This window comes from Aotus nancymaae, unplaced genomic scaffold, assembly GCF_030222135.1.
Source record: "Aotus nancymaae isolate 86718 unplaced genomic scaffold, 86718_ANA_hifiasm-v0.15.2.pri h1tg000058l, whole genome shotgun sequence".
Lineage (NCBI taxonomy): Eukaryota > Metazoa > Chordata > Mammalia > Primates > Aotidae > Aotus > Aotus nancymaae.
This window is the reverse complement of record NW_026988472.1, coordinates 10,209,712-10,225,384: the sequence shown is the minus strand read 5'-3', so window position 1 is coordinate 10,225,384 and position 15,673 is coordinate 10,209,712. Positions and strand designations below refer to the sequence as shown.

The following is a 15,673-nucleotide window of genomic DNA, read 5'->3' as shown; positions in this document are numbered from 1 at the left end:
CAGCTAGGAAACAGCCCAGCCAGGATTTACACCTAGACAAATAACTGGCTCCCGCCTGTGCTTTTCACTGCTACATGACAATGCCTTTCAATGTATTATAAGATTTCCAGAAAATGGACCGGGCGAGGTAGCTCACGCCTGTAATCCCAGCACTTTGGGAGGCCAAGACGGACGGATCACAAGGTCAGATCAAGACCATCCTGGCTAACACGGTAAAACCCCGTCTCTACTAAAAATACACAAAATTAGCTGGGCATGGTGACACGTGCCTGTAGTCCCAGCTACTCAGGAGGCTGAGGCAGGAGAATCACTTGAACCCGGGAGGCAGAGGTTGCAGTGAGCCGAGACGGCACCACTGCACTCCAGCCTGGATGACAGAGTGAGACTCTGTCTCAAAAAAAAAAAAAAAAAAGATTTCCAGAAAACGGCAACAAAGGTTCTTTTTCTGAGACAGAGTCTTACTCTGTCGCCCAGGCTGGAGTGCAGTGGCACGATCTCAGCTCATGTAACCTCTGCCTCCTGGGTTCAAGTGATTCTTCTGCTTCAGCCTCCTGAGTAGCTGGGATTACAGGTGCCAGCCATCACACCTGGCTAATTTTTGTATTTTTAGTAGAGATGGGGTTTCATCATGTTGGCCAGGCTGGTCTCCAACTCCTGACTTCAAGTGATCTGCCCACCTCGGCCTCCCAAAGTGCTGGGATTATGGGCGTGAGCCACCGCACCCAGCAGATTCTTGTTCAAATAACATCAGTGTATTGCATTAATTTCCTGACAGAAGTACAGTTTCAGGAGAAAGAAGTGCCTTTCCAGATTTGCACAAAGGCCGGGCAGCCCTGAACATGTGACAGTCTGTCCTATCTGATGGCCATCCCCTGATCCAGTCCAGAGGGCTGCTATTGAGCCAGAGGACTATGAGGATATCCCTAAGCTCAGAACATCTCAGAAAGTTCCAGGGCCTGACTACTCCTGCTTCTATGGTTTGACATGACGGCTCCAGTCATGGTGAGGACCAGGCATCACCAACTCACCTCGGCTTCCTTCAAGCGCCGTTCAAACCAGCCCTTGGCTCCATCCATGGAGTGTACCTGAGCTTGAAGTTCTTCCACTGTCTGCTGGAGAGTCTCTAGCTCCCGTGTCCGGGCCTGGGATGGGACAGACTGTCATGGGCCAGGCAGGCGGAGGAGTAGGCACCTCATACACGCCACACACTGGCCTATCAGCAAAGCTGTGGTTTCAGAGGAGGAAGGGCATTGTCATCTACCCACCCACCTTCTCCTCCCGGATCTGCCCACGGAGTTCCTCCTCCTGACGCTTCTTGTCTTCATGCAGCTCTCGGAGCTCACGTTCATAGCGGGCACGCACCCCCAGTACCTCCTTCTCATGCCGTAGACGGACTGCTCCCAGCTCTTCCTTGTGCTGGGACTTCTCTTGCAGCGTCTCCATTGCCAGCTCATCCAGCATGGCCTTCCGCTTCTCAGCACTCTGGGGGCCAGGAGGATGGCAGTCAACTTCCTTCCATAACACCAAAAAAAGGCCTCCCATCCTCTTCCCATGCCCAAGGAACTAGCCAAACTCCACTCCCTCCCATCCCCATTGAACTAGCTAAGGTACTCACCCACCCTTATGGAACTGGTCACTTCTTTCTTTCCCCTCCCACTCTCATGGATTTGGCCAAGAAACTGGTCAACCACAAACCAGTCAATTTTCCTTTCCCTCTTATCCCCACATATTTTGGCTATATCACCTCCCCCCATCCTCCCATGGCTCATCGACTGAGCCAATTCCTACCCCTCATCCTCCCCACTAAACCTTCATGTTACCCTACCTTCCGAGCCTCCTGTAGTTCCTGGGTCAACTGCTCCTTCGCCTGCCCTATTTCTTGAAGTTGTTCCAGCAGCCGACTATTGGCCCGTAATGACTCCTAATGCAGACACGAAGGGGATGAGTTTGATAAAGAGCACCCGGCAGGTGCTAGTCACACAGGACCATCTAATAGACCATCTCCCTTCTCCCTGGTAAAGTTGGTATTGTGATCTAAATTTCTGGATAGGAAATATAGCAGAGACTGCTACTTGCTCCCCAGTATTCATTTTCCCTTACTTCCTTAGCAATAAAATTTATAGTTGGGCATACAGTTGTCTAGCAGATATTTCCCCTCCTCCCTCACAGTTAGGTGTGGCCATGTGATTTATTCCTGTATACGGTGAGTGTAATTTAGGTTATGCTCTTAAAGGAAAGGGGCACGCTCTTCCCTGCCTCCTTTCCTCCTTCCTTCCCAATAGAATGCAAACATGATGGCTGGGGAGCTTCAGCAACCGTCTTAGATGCCAAGATAAAAGTCTTATGTTGAAGGTAGAGGAACAGCAATGGAGAAAGGACCTGGGTCACTGATAATTGGAAAGCCATCACTCCATCCCTGAACAACCTACCTGGACTTTTAACAAGAGAGAACTAAATTTCTATCTTATTTAATCCACTATTATTTTTGTTTCTATTATGGAATCAGAATGGATATCCTTTGGGAGGCTGAGGCAGGTGGATCACCTGAGGTCAGGAGTTCGAGATCAGCCTGACCAACAATGGTGAAACTCCATCTCTACTAAAAATACAAAATTAGCAGGGCATGGTGGCAGGCGCCTGTAATCCCAGCTACTTGGGAGGCTGAGCCAGGAAAATCACTCGAACCCGGGAGGTGGAGATTACAGTGAACTGAGATCACGCCACTGCACTCCAGCCTGGGCGACAGAGCAAGACTATGTCTTAAAAAAAAAAGAATGGATATCCTAACTAACTGAAGAGGCTCAGTTTCAGAGAAGTGAAATGACTTGTCCCAGGACACATAGGTACTAATAAGTTAAGGAGCCAGACTGTAACCTACATCCTCCTAATTCTAGCCTTCCTATTCCACCTTATTGAGGACTTCACTGGGCCATTACTTAGGGAGCTAGGAGGAGACAGGCCAGAGCCAAAGGTGTTACCTGGAGCTGGGAGTTGAGGTCATCTTTCTGTCCCATAAGGTCCTCGTACTCAGCCTGCCGCTGCTGCAACTCACCTGCCAGCCCAGTGGTCTGTTCCCGGAGCACATTCAGTTCTTGGGTCTTTGCTGTTTGGATCTGGAGAAAGCAGTGGTGATGAGAAGTAGAGTGAAAGGGACCCCAGGGGCCAGGCACAGGGTATGAGCCTCCCAGATCCAGGGAAACAGGGAGGGAGGTGGGAAGAGAACCAGGAAGAGAGAGGAAATTTCAAACAGAAAAACAATGAAGAGAATGGATAAATGTGGTATTCCATCCAATGGAATATCACACAACAATAAGAGAACAGACCTGTGCTGCACATGGATAAACTTACATAATGCTGCCAGAAAGAAGTCAGAGACAAAGAGCAGCTGATTCCATTTATATGAAGTTAAAGAACAAGCAAAATGAATCTTTGTTGCTAGAGATCAGAATAATAGTTACTTCTGGGGAAGCACTGACTGTGAAGGGGTAAAGGGGACTTTCTGGGGTACTAAAAGTGCTTTATTCCTTGATCCGGGTGTTGGCTATGGCAGCAGTGGGGAGAGAAAGAGAGAGAGTAAAGAGAGACAGCGACAGAGGGAGGGAGAGAGAGAGAGAAAGGAAGAGAGGAATCACTGGGTGTACACTTACGATTAATGCACGTCATGCACTTTACTAGAGAGAAGCTAGAATGCAAGAAAGGCAGATAGGCTGGGCACCGTGGCTCACGCCTGTAATCCTAGCACTTTGGGAGGCCAAGGTGGGAAGATAGCTTGGGTCTAGAAGTTTGAGCCAGTCTGAGCAACATAGTGAGACCCTGCCTCTACAAAATAATTTTTTTTTTTTCTTTTTGAGACAGAGTTTTGCTCTGTCGCCCAGGCTGGAATGCAGTGTGCCATCTCGGCTCACTGCAGCCTCCGCCTCCCAGGTTCAAGCGATTCTCCTACCTCAGCCTCCCAAGTAGCTTAGATTACAGGCACCACCACACTCAGCTAATTTTTGTATTTTTTTTGAGATGGACTCTCGCTCTGTCACCCAGGCTGGAGTGCAGTGGCTCAATCTCGGCTTACTGCAACCTCCACCTCCCAGGTTTAAGCAATTCTCCTGCCTCAGCCTCCCGAATAGCTGGGATTACAGGCATGCGCTACCATGCCTGGCTAATTTTTTTGTATTTTTAGTAGAGATGGGGTTTTACCATTTTGGCCAGGTTGGTCTCGAATTCCTGACCTTGTGATCTGCCCGCCTTGGCCTCCCAAAGTGCTAGGATTACATGCGTGAGCCACCGCGCCTGGCCTAACTTTTTCGCCATGTTGGCCAGGCTGGTCTCGAACTCCTGACCTCAGATGATCTGCCCATCTCCACCTCCCAAAGTGCTGGGATTATAGGCATGAACCACCATGCTTGGCCAATAAAATTTTTTAAAGTTAAAACAAAAAAGTAGGGATGGATGGCCAGAGAGAAAAGGGCTAGACGCCAACAAAAAGGAGCAACAGAAACAAAGACAGGAGAACAGCATGGGGCCAGACCACCCTACCCTCCTGTGGACCAGAAGCAGATGGAAATGGGGGAACCAGAGAGGGATCCAAAAGGGCCCCCAGGCATCCTTTACCTGCTCCAGGGCAGCCAGGCTAGTCCTCAAGGCATTGTTCTCGGCCAAAAGCCCTTCCACTTGTTCCTGTGCATCTGCACTCTGGATGGATACCTGGTCCCACGCCCAAAGCAGGTGAGAGCGGGTCCAAAACAGGGGGACAGGACCTACCCACGGCTAAGAAAGGACACACACACACACACACACACACACACACACACACACACACACGAAGGTTTGGGGGAAGCAGCACCCCTGGGACCTTGCCTGTCTATGTAGTACCCACTCAGGCTGCCCCATCCTGAACCCCATCTCCCTGAGCCCACCCAGTACAGCATACCTGATCTTGTAGGGCCCGCAAAGCTGCCGCATGTTCCAGGCGCTCCCCCTGCCGCTGATCTCTCAGCTCTGCCAAGCTCTGTGGAGACCAGGGGAGCCCATTTTACACGTCAGCCTCCCCTAGTGTACAAATAACCATACAGACTCCCTCTTTGACCACCCAACAGCATGTTCCCAGCACCTGTGGGTCTCAGACTACCCAGCCGGCAGGGATCTCAAGTTCACCCAGACTCCAGGTCACTACCCTCAGGGCCTCGGACAGAGTCAATCCCTCTATCCCAGCCTCCAAGATCTCAGACACACCTAGGCTCCTGGCCCTAGCTCCTGCACGGTTCAAACTCACTCAGCTCCCATCCATAAGAGATCTCATACTCACCCAGATTCAAGCTTGGGAGCCCCAGGATTCTGACACAGTCAGCCCCATGGATCTCAGATGTAGTCAGCACACAAGGATGACAGCTTCATCCAGTCTCCCAATCTCAACCACCAGGGGTTTCAGACACACTCATCTCCCACATCCCTACCTCCCAAGTGAGATCCACCCAAACTCACAGTCCCAGATCCTAGAGGTCTCAAACTCACAACCTCCTAGTTTCCAGGTCCTGGTGAACTCTCAGACTGACCCTTTCACCTGTCACTCTGCTCCCTAGTCTCTTGGGATCTTCAGACCCAGCTAACCACCAGTTCCTGGGGGTGGGGGTGGGTCTCAGCTTTATCCAGACTCCTGTCTCAGATCCCATGTTCCCAAATTCTAGGGACTTCAGAACCACAAGCCACCATATCCTCCATTCCAAGGAACCTCAGACTCACCTTTTCTAGAAGGAAATCCAGAGGCTTTAGTCATCCAGTCCCCAGTCCTCAGGAGCCTCAGACCCACCTAGACTTTTGCTCCAGCGCCTGGAGGTCTCAGACTGACCAGCTTTTTGTTCACAGCCCCCAAGAATCATAGGGCCACCTAGCCCATATGATCCCACTTCCTAGGTGGTCTTAGGCCCAAACCAGTGCCCAGATCCTGAGGGTCTCAAATGCACTCAGCCTTCAGCCCCAACTGTCTCACCCTTGAAAGTCATATATCTACCCAGCCATGTCCTCACCCCTTGGGAGTCCCAAATTTACTGACATTCCAGCCCCTAAAGGTCTCAAAGTCACCCAGCGCCTAGAGAGTTCTGACTTACCACAATGCCTGGTCCTAGGCCCCAGTGACCACAGATTTATCCAGACTGTGGTCTCAAACCTCCAGGAGTTTCAGATTTATACAAACTTATAGCACACAGCCCCCTGTCCTTAGCCCCCAGAGATCTTACATTCATGAATACTCCTATAACGATTCCTAGGTCTCTCCAGTTCCCATTTTCATAGCTCCTAGCCAGGGGGCCTAGCACCGATTTCTGACACAGGAAATCTCAGACTCCTCAACCAGCCTTCATGGACCTCAGACCTCTCCAGACTCCCAGTCCTGGCCCCTACCCCAGGGATCTCAGAACTCAGCCCCCATCACCTGATTGGCAGCTTCAAGTTCCTGCTGTAGCTTCTGAGTTCGAGCCAACTGAGCTTTGAGATCAGCTTCCTTCCGTTGTTGTAATTCCTCAATCTTGTTCCTAGGGATGATGGGGAGGGGGTGCGTTGGGCATGGCTTGAGGCCCAGTCTCCTAGCTCTGCCCCTGTAGTCTTCACTGGCCACTGTCCCCATTGTCCACCAATGCCCGCAAATCTGGCAGTTACCTGCTGTCATTAAATAGCGTCTCTTTTTCTGTCTGCAGACGGCAAAAACTAGGCACAGAAAGACAGATATAGATGGGTCGGTTCCATAAGTCAATTCCTCCCTTGGCCCTCAATACCCCTGGGAAAAAGAAATTTACCTTTCTTGTTTCTTTTTCAGTTTCTCCGAGAGCTGGGGAGAGGAGTACAGACAAGAGATAACACTGAGAACAATATAAAGACAAATATAAACTTAATAAATACAGACACTTCTTATTAAGTCCTTTTTGGAAACCAGGATTTACTTATGTTATCTTGTGGAATTCTCAAAGTAGCCATGAGAAGTGAGTAGTACCAGTTTTACAAATGAGGAAACTGAGTCTCAGAAAGATTAAGTAATTTGGTTGCCTAGCTGGTCAGCAACAACAATTATTATCTCCAGCCAGATCCTTCAGGCTCCAAAGCCTAGCATTTATGCTCCCAAAATAGTGGCCAATGGCCATGTTATAGAATGGCTAGGCTGGGAGGCCTGGAAAGTGGGATCATGACTGGCTGCCTCATCACTGGGTCTCCAGGTCCTAAGATAAGAGCCAGGAGTCTGTAAATGCTTGCATGAATGAATGAGTGAGTGAATGGGCAAAGTTGAGGGGAGATGGATGGGATGAAACCTGTCATGCACAAGATATAGTGGGACCACATTAGCCCATTCCATATTGAAAGTAACTTTGAGACATAGGTGTGAGTCTCTCCATTTCACAAATGATGAAACTGAGGCTTTGATGGGGTGCAATGCCCCTTCTGCCCTGTCAGATTGAGAGTGGAATGGGAGAGTCCAGCAGATTGGGAGTAGAATGGGAAAGAGCCAAGCAGCCCCACCTTAGCAAGTTCTTCCTGCAGCCTGGATGTTTCGGCTTGCTTTGAGCTCTGTAGGGAAGGATGAGGAATGGGAGGGTTGTTGTCAGCAAGGACAGGGGAGAGGTCTTCCCCTGCCCTTCTGCTTCCCTTACCCCATCAGCCCACAAGATGGCGATGTCACAGACATCTCTGTGGGACCATAGGCAGAGGTAGAACATCCACCCTGCCTCTGGCATCCCAGCTCCAACAGACCCAGATTCACCTCTAAGCCTTGTAGCTGCTCCCAGAGCAATCTCTTCTCCTCTTTCTCCATTTCCCATTTCAGCTCCACCTCTGCCAGTGGCATGGGGGCCGGGATGGTGGGGGCAGGGCCCCCTGGGGAGTCCCCCTGGCCCTCACTGACAGCTGAGGACTTCCCAGCTTCTTTCCCATAACGTTCCTGCAGGGCTGGTAAGTAGAATAGGAATACATGATGGATGAGGTGGTCTCTGAAGTTCCTTGCCATACCTCGAATAGAGGGAGAACTGGCATTCAACCCCTCAGGTGGCAGAGACCCTGTGCCAAGTGACCACATGCCTAAAAGACGAAGGTTCAGCCCTAGCTACACCTCTTATAATTTTTTTTTTTTTTGACAGAGACTTGCTCTGTCACCCAGGCTGGAGTGCAGTAGAGTGATCACGGTTCACTGTAGCCTTGACCTCCTGGGCTCAAGTGATTCTCCCACCTCACCCTCCCAAGTAGCTGGGACCACAGGTATGTGCCACCACGCTGGGCTAATTTTTTTATTGTTTTGTAGAGACAAGGTCTCGCTACATTGCTGAGGCTGGTCTTGAACTCCTGAGCTCAAGCAATCCTCCCACCTCAGTCTCCCCCAAAAAATCTTTTTCCCTAGACAGTCTTGCTCTATTGCCCAGGCTGGTGTGCAGTGGTGCAATCACAGCTCACTGCAGCCTCCAAGTCCTGGGCTCATGCGATCCTCCCATCTCAGCCTCCCAAGTAGCTGGGACTACAAGTGCACACCACCATGCCCAGCTGATTTTTAAATTTTACTATTTATTTATTTATTTATGAGACAGAGTCTCCCTCTGTCACCTAGGCTGCAGTACAGTGGTGCAAACTCTGCTCACTGCAACCTCTGCCTCCTGGGTTCAAGCAAGTCTCCTGCCTCAGCTTCCCAAGTAGCTGGAATCACAGGCATGTGCCACCACACCTGGCTAATTATTCTATTTTTAATAGAAACAGGGTTTCACCATGTTGGCTGGGCTGGTCTTGAACTCCTGACCTCAGGTGATCTGCCTACCTCAGCCTCTCAAATGCTAGGATTACAGGTATGAGCCACCACGCCTGGCCTAATTTTTAAAGTTTTATTATTTTTTTGAGACGGAGTTTTACTCTTGTTGCCCAGACGAGTGCAATGGCGTGATCTCGGCTCACTGCAACCTCTGCCTCCCAGGTTTAAGCGATTCTCCTGCCTCAGCCTCTAGAGTAGTTGGGATTACAGGCATGCGCCACCATGCCCGGGTACTTTTGTATTTTTAGTAGATACAGGGTTTCTCCATGTTGGTTAGGCTGGTCTCAAACAACCAACCTCAGGTGATCCAACCGCCTCAGCCTCCCAAAGTGCTGGGATTACAGGTGTGAGCCACTGGGCCCGGTCAATTTTTTTAATTTTTAGTACAGGTAAGGTCCTGCTATATTGCCTAGACTGGTCTTGAACTCCTAGCCTCGAGATCCTTCTGCCTCGGCCTCATAGAGTGCTGGGATTACAGGTATGAGCCACTGTGCCCAGCCTCTTACAAATCTTTTAAGCCCTACCAACCACTAAGATCCTGTTTACTATTAAATTAGCCCAAGCTAGATTCACAAACCCCATTCTCAATCCTTCAAGCCCCACCCATAATCTTTTAAGACCATGTCCACCATGTGCCACCCTCGACTTACAGCTGAATCCCTCTTAGAGCCTCCCAATTCCCACCCACATTCTATTAAGTCTCCCTCCTGGTCATGGAACCAGCTCCTACCACCAACGAAGTCCCAGCTGCTCTCAAAAGGTCCACACACCACATGCTCCCACACTCTATCAAGCTTTCTTACAGCTTTCATCCCAAACCCCACTTACAATCTGGCTCAGAATTTTCCCAACACTCCATTCACTTTCTCCACTTAGCAAATATCTCCTTTTTGACATTCAAGCTGCTAATCTGTAACATTTGCTAGGTAGTAGACACTGAACTAATGCAGAATGATACCACCTTTTATCTCTACTACAATCTTCTGGGTGACAAGACATCACTACGTGCACTGTGTAGATGACAAGACTTTGGCTCAGAGAGGCAAAATGGCTTGTTCAAAGCCACAAAGTGCATGGGCCAACCCTAACTCTGAAGCTCTTCTCCCTACCCTGAGAGGATGACAGCCTTCCTTGCCCTACTCAAGCCCCAGGGTCTCCACATCGCCAGGAGGGCCTCTATGTACCTGCCACATTCTTTTGCAAGGCTGTGTTTTCAGCCTGTAGCCTCAGCAGCTCCCCGTCCACGATGGGCCCAGCTTGGGCAACCCCTGCTCCTGCAGCCCCCTCCTTCAGTTGCTGGTTCTCTCGCTCCAGCTGTTCCATCTGGCTACAGAGCTGAACAGAGGAAGAAAAGGGGCAAAAAAGCAGAGAATCAGAACAGTATTTGCTGAAACCTACATAGCATTTGTCCATGCACTTTACAATTCACTTAATTCCCATCATGACCCTATGATGTAGGTGCCCTCTCACTTTACAAATAAGGACATTGGGGCACAGAGATGTTAAACAATTTCAAATTCACGCATCTTTTTTTGTTTTTTTTTTTTTTTGAGACGGAGTTTCGCTCGTTACCCAGGCTGGAGTGCAATGGCGCGATCTCGGCTCAACGCAACCTCCGCCTCCTGGGTTCAGGCAATTCTCCTGCCTCAGCCTCCTGAGTAGCTGGGATTACAGGCACGCACCACCATGCCCAGCTAATTTTTTGCATTAGTAGAGACGGGGTTTCACCATGTTGACCAGGGTGGTCTCGATCTCTTGACCTCGTGATCCACGCGCCTCGGCCTCCCAAAGTGCTGGGATTACAGGCTTGAGCCACCGCGCCCGGCCCTTTTTTTGTTTTTGAGACAGAGTCTTGCTCTGTCACCCAGGCTGGAGTGCAGTGGTGCCATCTTGGCTCCCTGCAACCTTTGCCTCCTGGGTTCAAGAGATTCTCCTGCCTCAGCCTCCCTAGTAGCTGGGACTACAGACCCTTGCCACCACACCTGGCTAATTTTTTGTATTTTTTTAGTAGATACGGGGTTTCACCATGTTAGCCAGGACAGTTTCAATCTCCTGACCTCATAATCTGCCCGCCTCAGCCTCCCAAAGTCTTGGGATTACAGGCGTGAGCCACCACGCCTAGTCCATACCCCTTTTAAGTGGCAGAGTCAGAGGATACCAAGAACATACCAAGCATAAGGACACCAAGAACAATTTTCCCCTTCCTACTTCCAACCTCAGAGATGCAATCCAAGACCTCAGGCTCCTCTGGAAGTTGTCAGTGCTACAGACAGCCTTACTGCCACCCCTCTTCTGTGGAGGGCTCTGTGTCCTAGATCCTAGGCCTAGAGACAGCTCCCTCTCATCCTAGGCACCACAAAGAACTTGCAGGGCATTTCCAGGGCCAACAACTGATGACAGCTCCTGCACTGCCAGCCATTAGCCTTGGAGAGGCATACAATGCCAATAAAACTAAGCCAGCCCCCTGCCCAACTCCTGCTAAAGTATACTTCTCAAAGCAGTCCTGAAAAAAATCCCTTGTCCCCCTTTCAGATGAGAATATCGAGGCCTACAGAGAATGTTTATTTTATTGTCTGCAATATTTTCTTTTTTTGAGATGGAGTCTCGCTCTGTCACCCAGGCCGGAGTACAGTGGTGTAATTTCAGCTCACTGCAACCTCCGCCTCCCGGGTTCAAGCAACTCTCCTGCCTCAGCCTCCTGAGTAGCTGGGACTAGAGGCATGTGCCAACATGTCTGGCTAATTTTTGTATTCTTAGTAGAGACGAGATTTCACCATGTTGGCCAAGCTGGTCTCAAACTCCTGACCTCAGATGATCCACCTGCCTTGGCCTCCCAAAGTGCTGGAATTATAGGCATGAGCCACTACATCCAGCCTGCGTGCAATATTTTCTACCCAGAACACCAATTCTTTTATCCAGTTATTCACATAACTGGGTTCTTTGCATCCTTCAGTGCTCTGCTCAGATGTTGCCTTTAAAGTAGTATCTCTCAACACAGAAAATTCCAATACTCTCTGTCACAGCACTCTGTTCATTTCTTTCTTACCTAGTACTAATCACAATTTTCTTTTGTAACATAGGGTTATAAGCACAGATTCTGAAACCAAACTGCTTGAATGTGAATCTCTACTCTGTCATTTACTAGCTGTGTGACAAATTACTTAATCTCCATGGAACTCAGTTTTCCTCATCTGTCAAATAGGGACACTAATAATATCTCATAGGCTTGTTTCAAAGATTAAATGAGTGAATCATGTAGAGTACTTCAAACAGGACTCGGCACACAGAACACCATATAAATGTCAGCTATCACTACTAGTATTATTTGTTTACTGTTATCTTTCTCCCCATCCCACCTCCAGAATGTAAGCTATCCAAGAGTGGAGATCATTCTGTGCTGCTTACAACTGGATTTCCAGAAAATAGAGCATGTGCTGGGTACTCAGTAACTATTTGTTGAAGGAACAATTGAGCTGAAATGTCGTGGTGAATAAGGGGTAGTGGCAGGTTTAACATAGGTCTCTCTGCAAGCACTTCCAGTTCCTGGGAGGAGTGAGAGGAGGAAGGGGAGTATGTAGGAAGTCCCTACAACTGCTCCAGTGCCAGCCCAGGACAGGTGCAGGGAAACAAGCTGGATTTATGGAAGAATGTCTGCCCCTGCCTCACTCTGCAAGAATCATGATACCATGGAGGCTGGAGGCAGGAAGCAATGAGGAGTCAGTTGGTGAGACCAGCAGTTATGTGAATACCAGGGGCTCTGAACTAGGGGCAGGACAGGGGGCACTGGAATGTATTATGTAAAGGAGTGATGTCATAAGATCTGCTGGTCAGAATAGCCTCTGTGGTGTGAACTAAGTAGAAGAAACTAGAAGTGAAGAGACCAGGGAGGCAGCTGTAGAAACAGCAGACAAGAGGTGGTAGAGGCTAAGGCAGAGGAGGGCCACAGGTTGGATATAAAACTTTTAAAAAGTATGCCAGGCGCGGTGGCTTACACCTGTAATCCCAGCACTTTGGGAGGCTGAGGCAGGCAGATCACCTGAGGTCAGGAGTTTGAGACCAGCCTGGCCAACATGGTGAAACCCTGTCTCTACTAAAATTATAAAAATTAGCTGGGCATGGTGGTATGTGCCTGTAATCCCAGCTACTCGGGAGGCTGAGGCAGGAGAATCACTTGAACCTGGGAGGCAGAGGTAGAGGTTGCAGTGAGCTGAGATCAGGCCATTGTACTCCAGCCTGGGTAACAGAGTGAGACTCTGTCTCATTTAAAAAAAAAAAAAAAAAGCATGGATAGGTGCAAAATATAAATCCTCTTTCGCAACCCAGAACTCATTGTTCAGTATGAGTTTTGATATATAAGAAGGGATATTGTTAAAAAAAAAAAAAAGCATGGACTGTGCCACACACCCAGTGATCCACCCAAAAACAAGGACTGCAGCCTAAATTTCAAATACCAGAGACTGAAATTTTCAGCCTTGCTAAGGGAACACCTTGATGTTTGAACCTATGTGTTTTGTACAGGGGATTCTCTGAACTAGTTTGTTGTGGTTATAAAACAATTAGCAAAATAGCCTACATTTGTGTTTACTTTCTATTCCATACTTCTGTACCACGTTGTTTTCTCTCAAAATCCATTCCTTTAAAAAATAAATGTTGCAGAAAAAAAAACTTTTAAAAAGTCAAATATTTTAGAGGGAAGATGAGTTAATAGAAGGATAATATTATAGCTAATGCTTCCATAGCTGATACTATATGCAAGGCTCTGTTCTAAGTGATTTACATACATTTATTCATTTAATCCTCACAAAATCCCTATAAAGAGGCAGGTACTGTTATTATCATGACTTCTATTTGACATTTGGGAACCAAGAACCAGGCAAGTTAAGTGTCTTGCTCAAGATTACAGTTAGTAAAACATAGAGCCAAGATTTTAATCTAGGCCTTCTGGTTCCAGAGTCCTGCTGGTAACCACTACTTGCTCAAATGTCTCTCCTGGTATTGTACCTGCTTAAAGGTTATTTTCAGGTTTTGCGTTTTTTTTTTTGAGACAGAGTCTTGCTCCATCGCCAGGCTGGAGTGTAGTGGCATGATCTCGGCTCACTGCAACCTCTGCCTCCTGGGTTCAAGCGATTCTCCTGCCTCAGCCTCCTGAGTAGTTGGGACTATAGGTGTGCGCCACCATGCCCAGCTAATTTTTGTATTTTTAATAGAGATAGGGTTTCACCATGTTGGCCAGGATGGTCTTGATCTCTTGACCTTGTGATCTGCCCGCCTCAGCCTCCCAGACTGCTGGGATTAATACAGGCATGAGCCACTACGCCCAGCCTCGGTTTTGTATTTTTAAGGTCATAGGCACTATATTCTCAGATGGAGCCTTAGAAATACCATGTTTGCTGCCATGAGACTTTTTTCCTTAAAACATACTAAAAACATAGACAATTTTTTTTTTAGATGAAGTCTCACTCTGTTCCCCAAGCTGGAGTGCAGTGGTGCTATCTCGGCTCACTGCAACCTCCACCTCCCAGGTTCATGCGATTCTCCTGCTTTAGCCTTCCGAGTAGCTGGGATTACAGGCACATGCCACCATGCCTGGAGAATTTTTATTTTTTTATTTTTTAGTAGAGATGGGGTTTCACTATGTTAGCCAGGCTGGTCTTGAACTCCTGACCTTGTGATTCGCCCGCCTCAGCCTCCCAAAGTACTGGGATTACAGGCATGAGCCACCACGCCTGGCCAACATAAACAATTAACTGTTTACAGAAGATAGATGAGGGAACAAAAGACAATGCCTACAACTGCCCAGTAGATTTAGAAACAGTCAGGACACTAAAATCAGTGGAGAGACATAATTAGTAGATCCAGGATGAATTATCTGGAAGAGGTAGAACCTCAGGCTTATGTCAGATGAAGAAAAGGAAGAGAAAAGGGAAGAAGCTCAAACACTTTTCCATTCTATATTAAGCATAAGAACTTTACCTAACCGCCCGCCCCCCCCCCCCGCCCGCCCCAATACCTTGGAGCTCCATAGCATCAACCCCACGTTATACACATGGAGACTTGAAGCTCAAATAAAAGGAGTGACTTAGCCAGGAACCAGCTGACCTCAGGGCTCAGAGCCTTCTAATCCCAGCACAGTGAGTGGCTCCATCTGTCAAATTACTGCCCCCCAGCAGCAATCCAGGACCTGTTTCAGCACCACGGACAGTGCTCCAGGGCCAGACCCTGTCCAATCACTCTGCTGATGTTAGGTTTCAGCCCAGATGGACCCTACCCCTCATTTCCCCTTTGACTATCCCAGACACCAGCACCTTGCTGAACTCGGCCATTAGCGTGCTGTTCTGCAAACGGAAGTCCTCCTCCTGGCTGTGCAGCTTTGCCTGCAGCATCTCATTTTCACTCAGCAGTACCTCAACTTCCTGCAGTGGCAGACAAGGGCCAGGACTCCAGCAAGGGCAGGAAGGATGGGGAGGTAGGGAAAAGAAACAGAGAGGGAGAAAATGACATGGGTGGGGGAGGACACAGCGTACAGAGAATGAGGTGAGATAGGAGAGAGAGAGACACAGGGAGGGATAAAATGAGAGACAGGGATGGAGAGAAAAAGACATGGGAAGGTAGAGAAAAGGGAGTACGGGGAGGAAGAGAGCAGAGGAAAAGACGAGAAGATAATGATAGGGGAGCGAGGAGGTAGAGATGGGGAAACGGGGGGAGAGAGAGAAAAGGGGAGAGGGATTGGGAGGGAGAGAGTGAAAAAGATAGAGAGAGGAACAAACAGAAATTAACAGGGAAAGAACAGAACAGGGAGAAGAGAAGGAGGGGTCAGGGAAATAAATGAGTTAGGAAGAGAGAGGAATGGTGGGGGAGAAACAAAGAGTCAGAGAGAGAAAGCAGAAAAAAGAGAAATCACAGAGA

General features: G+C 48.7%; 1 protein-coding gene and 1 pseudogene across 7 annotated transcripts in view; one reads left to right on the top strand and one right to left on the bottom strand.

Annotated features, from left to right (window-relative positions):
- The window catches only part of GRIPAP1 (GRIP1 associated protein 1), a 28,654-nt gene that overhangs the window by 8,643 nt on the left and 4,338 nt on the right, over nt 1-15,673 (bottom strand). For 4 of the 7 annotated variants that reach the window (XM_012471632.2, XM_012471631.3, XM_012471633.3 and 1 more), the window contains exons 5-17: nt 15,073-15,180; nt 9,952-10,102; nt 7,739-7,923; nt 7,498-7,545; nt 6,783-6,814; nt 6,646-6,693; nt 6,422-6,521; nt 4,925-5,002; nt 4,606-4,698; nt 2,979-3,113; nt 1,826-1,921; nt 1,270-1,482; nt 1,029-1,142 (exon numbers count right to left, since the gene is read on the bottom strand). In XM_012471632.2, coding sequence (XP_012327055.1) covers nt 1,029-1,142; nt 1,270-1,482; nt 1,826-1,921; nt 2,979-3,113; nt 4,606-4,698; nt 4,925-5,002; nt 6,422-6,521; nt 6,646-6,693; nt 6,783-6,814; nt 7,498-7,545; nt 7,739-7,923; nt 9,952-10,102; nt 15,073-15,180 — 1,401 coding nt within the window. The remainder of the gene's footprint in view (nt 1-1,028; nt 1,143-1,269; nt 1,483-1,825; nt 1,922-2,978; nt 3,114-4,605; nt 4,699-4,924; nt 5,003-6,421; nt 6,522-6,645; nt 6,694-6,782; nt 6,815-7,497; nt 7,546-7,738; nt 7,924-9,951; nt 10,103-15,072; nt 15,181-15,673) is intronic. The other 3 variants (XM_012471634.2, XM_012471629.2, XM_012471630.2) reach the window with 1 other exon arrangement.
- Nucleotides 13,048-13,134, top strand: LOC135269996 (small nucleolar RNA SNORA40; annotated as a pseudogene).